At 43.0% G+C, this 10,851-nt stretch overlaps 1 protein-coding gene across 7 annotated transcripts in view; it reads right to left on the bottom strand.

Moving 5' to 3' along the window:
- Positions 1–852: 852 nt before the first annotated feature.
- The window catches only part of SQOR (sulfide quinone oxidoreductase), a 61,494-nt gene continuing 51,495 nt past the window's right edge, over positions 853–10,851 (bottom strand). For all 7 annotated transcript variants that reach the window (XM_086320717.1, XM_086320715.1, XM_086320716.1 and 4 more), the window contains 4 exons: positions 4,822–5,005; positions 3,109–3,176; positions 2,422–2,600; positions 853–1,181 (listed from right to left, as the gene is read on the bottom strand). In XM_086320717.1, coding sequence (XP_086176843.1) covers positions 1,124–1,181; positions 2,422–2,600; positions 3,109–3,176; positions 4,822–5,005 — 489 coding nt within the window. In that variant the 3' untranslated portion in view covers positions 853–1,123. The remainder of the gene's footprint in view (positions 1,182–2,421; positions 2,601–3,108; positions 3,177–4,821; positions 5,006–10,851) is intronic.

Raw genomic sequence — 10,851 nt, 5'->3', positions numbered from 1 at the left:
ATAAATAAATATGAAACATGCAAGGCTTTCAAATACCGGGTTGAACTTAAACCTGAAACTGTAAGCTTCCAAATAAACTAATTGGAGAAAAAATGATTTTGAAGCTGCTGCTGAACTTCAAGTCAACTGAAACTACGTCCTGAAGTGTTTCTAACGTGATCTCATTAAAAATCTTCTTGGCTAAAACTGGTACTGCATCAACCCCATCCTCACTAAGTGTACATTCTCTGCAAAGCAGGGGCCATGACAGAATTGGATTTGCAAGAGATTTAGTGGAGGAAATGTCTGTCAAGGCTAAAGGAGAAGGCACAGGAGAAGGCAAGGGAGGGCTTTCAGACCATGATGTGAGAGGGACACCTGCGAGAGGAAGGGAGAGGAAGAGGGGGAGGAAGGAAGGAGGGATGGGGAAGAACCACCTCGGGCCTGATGCACTTCTAAGTCGGGCCTGATGCTTTGGCCAGGCTGATGGGCAATTCTGGAGCCAAAGTTGCCAGCGGAGGACTTGAGCGTCCCGTAGGAACAGGCCAGCACGAGCACTCCCTGTGTCCGTCACGGGTTGGGAGAACGTGGCCTCGGCACGAACACAGTGGAGGAGCAGAGGGGCAGCAGCCAGTCCCCTGTGCCCCCACACCACCAGCTCTAGGCCACATGTCTTCACAGCCTTCACAGGCACTGTTTCAAATAATACTCTCCCTGGAAATAACTCTTGTTTTTATAAATCCAGACAGGCTCTGGTGAAATTATGCCAGTTCTCAGTTGAATAGTCAAAGTAGGTAACAAGTAAACTATCCCACCACCACAATCTTTTCCTCCCTACAGCTAGAACTTTTCATACCACCAATCAAGATCAAATTTTCTCATAGAATCTCAATCAGTGGGAGTTTTTATTTAAAAAATAGAAGTCTATTTTTTCATTTGAATGTTTCCAAATAATTAAGCTTGTCCTGAGCAGCCTGCATGGGAGCTGTCTGGAGGGACTGAGAAGGGAGGCATTTGGTCACTGTCATCCAGCAGTAAATTCTTTATGGTGTTGGGTTTTGAGTTCTTCGTGCTGCTCTTGGTCAATCCATGGCTGTGATTCTGGTCCAGAAGCCACCCAGGGAGAGCAAGGGCTGGGCCATCCTTAGCTCTTACCCAGATGGAACAATTTCCGCAGAAACGCTGGTCCTCCCCAGTAGCCCCTGTAAGAAATGACACAGAACAGTTCTTTGCATCAGAAAAAGGGGGTGACTTCAGGCAGCAGGATATTTAAAGGGAAGCCAGGCTGCTCACAGACACTGTTTCTCAGGCTATAAAGCAAGACTGACAGCAAGGTAGAAAGAACCCATGTCTAGGAGGGCGTAACTGACCTTAACACTGACTTGCTATGTGAGCCTGGACATACTGACTCAATTCAGCAAACCTGTAACAAGCCTCTACTACGCGCAAACTGCAGTCCTCTCTACCTTGAGCAGCTCATAAATCAGGTACAGGTCCAGGTTTCCAAACCTACTGGCATTTTGGACCATATACTTCTGAATGGTAGGGGACAGTCCTATTCAGCAGCATCCTTGGCGTCTGCTCACTAGATGCCCGTAGCATCCCCTCCAGCTGTGACAACAAAATATATCTCCAGATATTGTCACATGTCCCCTGGGGAGCAGAATCATCCCTAGCCGAAAAACACTGGTGTCTACATTTTGACTTACTTTTCTCAAAGGGTTTGGGAAAGTCAAATGAGATTTTTTTTTTTTTTTTTGCAACAAGGAAGAGGAATTATTAAGTTTGTCACTGTTTACTTATTGAATGCCTACGATGGACCTGTCTCTTTATGTATTGTCTTATTCATCCCATCCTGTGAGGAAGACAGTGTTCCTTTCATTTTGCAGGTAAGACACTTAAACACAGAGAGTTTAAGCAACTTGCCCTAGGACGCATAGCTGGTAGGTGGCAGATGTGACTCAAACACAGGTCTCCAAAGCTTAGCTCTTAATTAGTATGTTTTCTTTTTCTTATAATAAAAACAAAATTAAGGTGGCAGATGATAAAGTACTTGACAGGTCAAAGTGATTCACTATGATTATGATGATGATGATGGTGTATCCAGCAGCAAGAGAGTGCCAGAACATGAAAGACAGGAGAACTGGTCACTGCCGATTATAAAAAGAAGAGGCTGTGTCCTTGGGTGGGTGGTAGCTGTGCTATGGCTCCTTCTCTCACCCAGGGCAGCCTCTTGCCCACCACGTCTGGCTGAGGCTTCAGAACCCTTCTCAGACTGCCATTACCAATCCTTGAGACATGACTTAGCAAGGTACATCCCCTTTGCCCATCCTGCTCAGGGTCATATCTCCTGAAGCTGGAAGGCCTCCTTGAAACAACCCCCCTGTACAGGCTGTTGCAATCCGCTAACAGGTATGCCTCTCCCCCAGGTGACATACTTACCTCAGCATCAAATTCCAATACAGGAACGGCATCATGTCAGCCTTCATGAGGTACATGGAAAGTCTCTCTTTGCTCTGGTCAAAAGGGAAGGTTTCCAGGGGCTCAGCATTGTAGTTAAACTCCGCGAGAATCACACGGTTGTAGCCAGTCACCAGTGGACACGACGTGTAGCCATCATACTGTGATTGAGACAGAGTTGGAAAGCGGCTTTTTTTCATGTGCTATCTAGACACCTTGGCTTCCCAGATGACTCAGATGGTAAAGAATCTGCCTGACAATGCAGGAGATGCAGGTTCAATACCTGGGTTGGGAAGATCCCCTGGAGACAGAAAGGGCAACCCACTCCAGTATTCTTGCCTGGGAAATTCCATGGATGGAGGAGCCTGGCTGGCTACAGTCCATGGGGTCACAAAAAGTCAGACACAACTGAGCGACCAAACAACCACCACCTAGACATCTTAGAACTTATCATTTACTCTGAGCAGTGGTAATGTTTTCCTTTTTTGTATATTCTACTTTTTGTACAATGAAAATATAGAAATTATATAGCAAGGATATACTAAAGGCAAAAATTGAAGTGCCCGTAATAGAGAAACTAATTAAGAAAGCAGCAAAATTGTGGGAAAAGTTTTCATGCAGAATGGAAGATGCTAAGTTGAGACAGTGATTCTTATAAGGCATACAAACCTTCTTCACTGGTATTTGATTCTTCATAATCAGAGAAATTGTTCTGTCAAGTATTCCTGACTGGGCAGCTATATAAGAAATGGAAAAGTCAGAAAATCAGAAGTGTCTAGATTTTCCAGGAAAACTAATTTGCGAATAATTTTAACGTGAAGAAGTTAAGAAGGCTCCAAATCCCATCCGTCTAGATTGTAACTAGAACACAACTCAACCCAGTGATGGACTGTAGCTTCACCAAGGACCAGACAAACTAACAGGACAGGCTCCTGAGGTGACACAGTGGGAGGCACAAACACACAACCCGAATCTGATCACAGGAAACTACCAGACAATTCTAAACTGTGGTATTTTCCATATAACCAACCAGCACTCTTCAAAAATGTCAATGTCATGTAAGTGAAAAAATAAATGTCAGAGGCTTGTTCTAGATTAAAGAAAACCAAAGAGACATGGCAATCAGTGTGGAGTGTGGCCTTTGGCTCACAGATTTAAGGGGAATTGGGGATGGTGGGAGGAAGAGTGGATAGGCAAAGCTAAAAAGGACATATTTAGAAAAACTGGAGAAATTCACAATGGGTTGTATTGATGATTTCATAATGTAATGTTCAATTTCTTAGACATAAAAATGATCTTGCGGGTATAAAGGAGAAAGTCCTTTTTCTTAGGAGACAGAAGTTGAAGTGTTTGAGGGTGAAGTATCATGATGTCAAAATTTACTTTCAGATGACTTTTAAAAAGGTACATAGAGTGATCAAACAAAATATTCATTTATTGGATAATTATTACATTGGTCACAAAATATGAATAATTGGTTAATACCTGAAGGGTATATGGGTATTCATTGTACTTTCAAAGTTTTCATAGGTTTGAGATTTTTGAAATGAAAAGTTTGGGGGAAATGACTATAAATAATAAGAAGGACATTCAGTGGATTTCCTAGAATGCCTTTCTTAGGTTGATATAGTCAACAAAAGTAACACATGTTCTGTGGGTATGTAATTCACACGAAACGCTCCCATACCCACCGGCAGGGAGGTTCGTGTTTTATAGCATCTAAAAAAGACAGTTCCTGTCTACAGAAAACAGAATCCAAAAGGCAATTCTCTCCATCACTGCTAGCGCGGAACATCGACGTGAAGAATTTAGTTGCCCAGGCTGAGGCCTTAATCGTGTACCAATCAGGGCACTCTTCACTGTATCTGTCTTAACACAGCAATTTTCTGCTCTGCAAGCTTTCATTGACTTGCATGTGTTTTCTGGGGAAACAAATGCTTCCCTAGTTTTACAGTGTTTCAGGCAGAAGAAAAACAGCCAACCTGCCCAGCATCAGCGATGTTCCAAAGAAGACCACGGATGTGAGCACGGTAGTATGAGAAGTTAACAGAATTCTAGAGAGCTGGAAAAGTGGCACCACTCTCTCCAATGTCCCCCTCCCCTGAAAACCACCCCTCTGACCCAGAAAAGGCAGATGAGGTCATGCTACTCTGGTGCAAAGCATTCAACAGATACTGTCTTCTTTACACAACACTAGGTTCATTGACAACACTTCTGTTTTGGGGAGGCCAAAGGCGTTTTTAGGCACAAAAGTTTCTTCATTAATATAATTAGTATATAATGAAATGCTGCTGGTGTCCAAGTTTTGTTTTTGTTATGGCGGTGCCTTAGCAGAAGGCACCCCTGCTTTGAGTGAGAAGGGAACATAGCTCAAGGCCTTACCTACGGCGGCAGCGGTCTTTGATGTCGGCAGGTTGGTACAGTCCCCGATCCCAAACACATTTGGGTACCGCTTGTGCTGCAGAGTGTCTTTGTCCACGTCCACCCAGCCGGCAGCATCAGCCACAGGACTCGTCTTAAGGACATCTGGTGGGCTCATGGGTGGTGTAACGTGAAGCATTTCATACTGCAAAAAAGGAGAGCATCCAAATGTGTTTGTTCCATTATTTCCATAGCCCCACAGGCTCTGGCCCCGACTCCCTGACACACACATGGACTATGGCTGCACGGAGCACTGTACAGTTAGTGCTCATACTGGTCCACATGCTTGCCAAGATCATCCATGCTCCCGTGCAAGGCAGTGATAAAATAACTAACATGGTCTCCTGGTACAGAGTTCATGGGATCCCTTTGGCAGCTGGCATGGGGGAATCTGAAAAACTGGAGTGAACTTCACTAACATTTTGAAAGAACTCATTGATGCTTCTACCTGTTACTGAAATGAAGCAGGTGATGTATCTCAGTTGCTGTCTTCCTGACCCTCGACTGATGACTTGTAAAGTCTGGTTACACCAGGTTTACTCTGCAAAGAGGTTCTCAGAGTGAGTAAAACTTGTAAAAACCCATGTTAGGAGCTGATAAGTGAGCACCATTCTCAAATATGAGTCAACTCTCAAAACACGAAAAGGAAACCATCAAACACCAATTTAAGGTGAAATAAAGGCAGCAAGAATATTGGCTAGCACAATGAAGAAGGAGGGGTCTGATTCAGTATTGGGTTTACTGAACTGCGTAGGAGGCAGGATGGATTTTTTCCCCAAAAAACCTTTATCAAGGAAGGCTACCCTTGGCAATTAGGCACTGACCCAATCTAATCAGTTCTGATGGCTCATGTAACTCTTTTGTTTATGTGATATGCTTGTTTGTTTGTTTACATAATATTTTGTAGTTTATTCTATTTCTTTTAACCAACTCCATCTAGCAATTTCAACTTGATTAAGTGTTCATAAAACATTTCATTACAGTGAAAACTTTAGCATCTTAGGACAATCCTAACCTTGCGATAGTCAACAGCCCCTGATTTTCATAACAAGTTCTGCATCTTCACCAGGGCCTGGGAGTCATGATAGCAGAGGGAGTTAGGGCTGTGACTTATATTTATTCCCACTCTCAGTTATGAGCTTAGTCAGCCTTAAGGTGGAAGAAGTGGAGCGAATGTGCAGTGCTTTGCAAAGTACTCTAGTTGGCTCTCTAGTGGCCTGGGTCCCTGAGGCTGCCTGTTAATTTACATGCAAACTGAGCACATGTCTGCAGGACAGCAGATGGAATAGTCAACAACCATCATCCACCAAATTATTAAGGCCATGTCTGTATTTCTGAAGTTAAGCAGAACTGAGGGCCAAATCTTACTAGCATCATCTCTATCTATTAGAGTTAATATGTGCTTGAATTTCACAAATACACATGAATTTCATACATCTTTTCTAGAAGGGAGGTTAAATATTTCCACATAATCATCATAAAGGGATGACATTTTACTTGAGCAAAAGAACTACTAGGGTCATTTTATAGATTTGTTGGAAATTAATATTGCCATTCAGTTATAGCTTGTTTTTTATCAATTATTTCCAAAAACTGAATCTAGTGAATAACATGGTTTTCCTTCATTAACATAAATAACCTATTCAGAATAGTGGTGTTCAAAATTTTATGTTTATAAAGAAGATCTGTAGAAAATTCAGGTTCCCAGGCCCTACCACCCCAAGATCCCAATCCATTAGGTCTGGGAGAAGAACAGGAATGTGTACTTTAACAACCTCCACCCCAATGATTCTGAAACATGAAACCTGTAGATGAGAGTATTAGAAACTCTGGCTTAAAGGAATAGGTTCATTTATAATGAAAAATGAAATGCTATTACTTAGTCACTTCACCTTTCCTATAAGGAGATGCACTGTACTGGATAATCTCCAAAATCTCTTCTAGTTCTAGGATGCCATGATATAAAACAAGTTCAGATCTCTAAAAACTGGAGACTTGGGCCAGTTCACAAGCTCTCTACGAAGGATCAGAGACTAGAGACTTTGGGTACATTTAATTCTTTACAGGAGTGGTGCTCAGTCCTGATTACACATGAGAATCATTAGGGGAACTTTGGAAACTCCCAATCCTCAATCCAGACCCCAGACCAATTAATCAAAATCTCTGGGAGTTAGACTCAGGCATCAGCATGTTTTGAAAGTCCTCTGGGTGATTGAAATGTGCAGCCAGAGCTGAGAGTCACTGCTCTAAAGCCTTTCGGTAGATTTTTTGAAATTCATATTTTAAACAGTAGAATTAGGTCTGAAGAGAAAATCTAATCTAAAAGCCTATACTTCAAAAGGGACACAAATAATCTTCTTTCTTTATAAACCCTTCAGAAGAACAATCAGTTCAGTCCAGTCGCTCAGTCGTGTCCGACTCTTTTCGACCCCATGAATTGCAGCATGCCAGGCCTCCCTGTCCATCACCAACTCCCGGAGTTCACTCAGACTCATGTCCATCAAGTCAGTGATGCCATCCAGCCACCTCTGGATGGCTGTCATCCTCTGTCATCCCCTTCTCCTCCTGCCCCCAATCCCTCCCAGCATCAGAGTCTTTTCCAATGAGTCAACTCTTTGCATGAGGTGGCCAAAGTATTGGAGTTTCAGCTTTAGCATCAGTCCTTCCAATGAACACCCAGGACTGATCTCCTTCAGAATGGACTGGTTGGATCTCCTTGCAGTCCAAGGGACTCTCAAGAGTCTTCTCCAACACCACAGTTCAAAAGCATCAATTCTTTGGTGTTCAACCTTCTTCACAGTCCAACTCTCACATCCATACATGACCACAGGGAAAACCATAGCCTTGACTAGACGGACCTTTGTTGGCAAAGTAATGTCTCTGCTTTTGAATATGCTATCTAGGTTAGTCATATCTAGGTTACTCCTTTCCTTCCAAGGAGTAAGCATCTTTTAATTTCATGGCTGCAGTCACCATCTGCAGTAGTTTTGGAGCCCCAAAAAATAAAGTCTGACACTGTTACCCCTGTTTCCCCATTGATTTCCCATGAAGTGATGGGACCAGATGCCATGATCTTTGTTTTCTGAATGTTGAGCTTTAAGCCAACTTTTTCACTCTCCACTTTCACTTTCATCAAGAGGCTTTTTAGTTCCTCTTCATTTTCTGCCATAAGGGTGGTGTCATCTGCATATCTCAGGTTATTGATTATTTCTCCCGGCAGTCTTGATTCCAGCTTGTGCTTCTTCCAGCCCAGCATTTCTCATGATGTACTCTGCATATAAGTTAAATAAGGAGGGTGACAATATACTGCCTTGACATACTCCTTTTCCTATTTGGAACCAGTCTGTTGTTCCACGTCCAGTTCTAACTCTTGCTTCCTGACCTGCATACACATTTCTCAAGAGGCAGGTCAGGTGGTCTGGTATTCCCATCTCTTTCAGAATTTTTCACAGTTTACTGTGATCTACACAGTCAAAAGCTTTGGCATAGTCAATAAAGCAGAAATAGATGTTTTCCTGGAACTCTCTTGCTTTTTCCATGATCCAGCGGATGTTGGCAATTTGATCTCTGGTTCCTCTGCCTTTTCTAAAACCAGCTTGAACATCAGGAAGTTCACGGTTCACATATTGCTGAAGCCTGGCTTGGAAGAACAATAACCATTTATTTATCCAAGTCCCTATCTGCAAGCCTCAACTAACCACGGCACAGCAGAGAACCAGAGAGAAAAGGACCTAATAACAAAATTAAGTTCATGCACTCAAGCTCATACACTTGGCACATAAAAATATGCTGTGGGCCCTCACACACCACCCATCTGCTTTTACTTTACATAGAATTTAATGAGTTTGGCTATCTCATTTTCCAGCCAATAAAAAGATTAGAAGTAGCAGTTTTAAAATGCTGGAGCTGGAAGGATCTCCCAGTCACAACTGCCTGACAGCTAGGAAGGAAGAAAACAAGAAAACTACAAAGAGGATGCACACAAAATCAAATAACAGAGTAGATGGACATCCTTTCATAAGAGGATAATTAGCCCTAAACAACCCAGTAGGCCCTAGATGCATAACTATATAAGAGCTACTCAAAATGATGACCGTGAGCTGGGGCAAGGAGACAAGCCTGGGACATCCTGGGACACCAGAAAGCAAGGAAGTGCTCAAAAATGTAATGGGGACATGTCACAAGGACATTAAGGGCCATTCTGAAAGGGTTCCTGCTGACCCAATCTGGGACAACTTGAGCACCAAAATACTTAAGGACAGAATGAATCATAAACTGAAATGAAAGTATCTGCTGACATATCAATAAACAAGAAATGTCACAGCCATCAGCAATTTCTGGCCTCCAAATACGAATGAGGGCTCCCAAAACTGCAATCCAGTGGATGCAGCCACCCCCTCAACCCCCCCCGCCTCTCCGGGTGACTGCTGAGGAGCTGGGGGAATGAAGAAGCAAGGTGAGCAAGGAAACAGGATGGGCCCCAGATAGCTGAGGTGCTCATGAAAGGAATGAATCAGTGAGCCCAGAAGCTTGCATCTTCCCATACACAGAATGCTGAATTCCTTAGCTTGCTACCTGATTTTTGATGTTCAGACTGCTTGCTCCCTTTGTTGAAAACCTGTATATAGCCTGACTTCCCCTCCTGCCTCCACGGAGCAGTTTTCTCAGAGCTACTGCTGTCTGCCTGACTCAGAGTCCTAAACATTCCCACCAAATAAAATGACTCTCTACTTTTAGGTTGTGACTATATAAATTTTTTTTTAAGTGACTATATTTTTTAGTTGACAAACCAGTGGGGGAAAATACAGGCATTCATAAGTTCATCAGTTCAGTTCAGTCGCTCAGTTGTGTCCAATTCTTTGTGATCCCATGAACTGCAGCATGCCAGGCCTCCCTGTCCATCACCAACTCCCAGAGTCTACCCAAACCCATGTCCATCGAGTTGGTGACACCATCCAACCATCTCATCCTCTGTTGTCCCCTTCTCCTCCTGCCCTCAATCTTTCCCAGCATCAGGGTTTTTCAAATGACTCAGCTCTTCCCATCAGGTGGCCAAAGTATTGGAGTTTCAGCTTCAACATCAGTCCTTCCAATGAACACCCAGGACTGATCTCCTTTAGGATGGACTGGTTGCATCTCCTTGCAGTCCAAGGGACTCTCAAGAGTCTTTTCCAACACCACAGTTCAAAAGCATCAATTCTTTGGCAGCTTTCTTCATAGTCCACCTCTCGTATCTATACATGACTCCTAGAAAAACAATAGCTTTGACTAGACGGATGTTTGTTGGCAAAGTAATGTCTCTGCTTTTTAATATGCTATCTAGGTTGGTCATAACTTTCCTTCCAAAGAGTAAGCATCTTTTAATTTAATGGCTGCAACCACCATCTGCAGTGATTTTGGAACCCAGAAAAATAAAGTCAGCCACTGTTTCCCTATCTATTTGCCATGAAGTGATGGGGCTAGATGCCATGATCTTCGTTTTCTGAATGTTGAGCTTTAAGCCAACTTTTGCCCTCTCTTTCACTTTCTCAAGAGGCTCTTTAGTTCTTCTTCACTTTCTGCTATAAGGGTGGTGTCATCTGCATATCTGAGGTTATTGATATTTCGCCCAGCACTCTTGATTCCAGCTTGTGCTTCTTCCAGCCCAGCATTTCTCATGATGTACTATGCATATAAGTTAAATAAGCAGGGTGACAATATACAGCCTTGACGTACTTCTTTTCCTATTTGGAACCAGTCTGTTGTTCCATGTCCAGTTCTAACTGTTGCTTCCTGACCTGCATACAGGTTTCTCAAGAGGCAGGTCAGGTGGTCTGGTATTCCCATCTCTTTCAGAATTTTCCACCTAAGTTCATACTAATAATTAGTTGGGAAGGGAGAGCTTTTGCTGATAGGATGCCAAGAATCTACCAGTACAGGTGGAAGGAATGCTAGACTGGAATATCATTTTGCAACCACCATAGTAAAGACTGGATTAGGCAAAAATCATCA

This window comes from Bos grunniens, chromosome 10 (assembly GCF_055505025.1).
Source record: "Bos grunniens cultivar Pamir isolate PY7600 chromosome 10, Bosgru_T2T1.0, whole genome shotgun sequence".
Lineage (NCBI taxonomy): Eukaryota > Metazoa > Chordata > Mammalia > Artiodactyla > Bovidae > Bos > Bos grunniens.
This window is presented reverse-complemented; position numbering and strand designations above follow the sequence as displayed.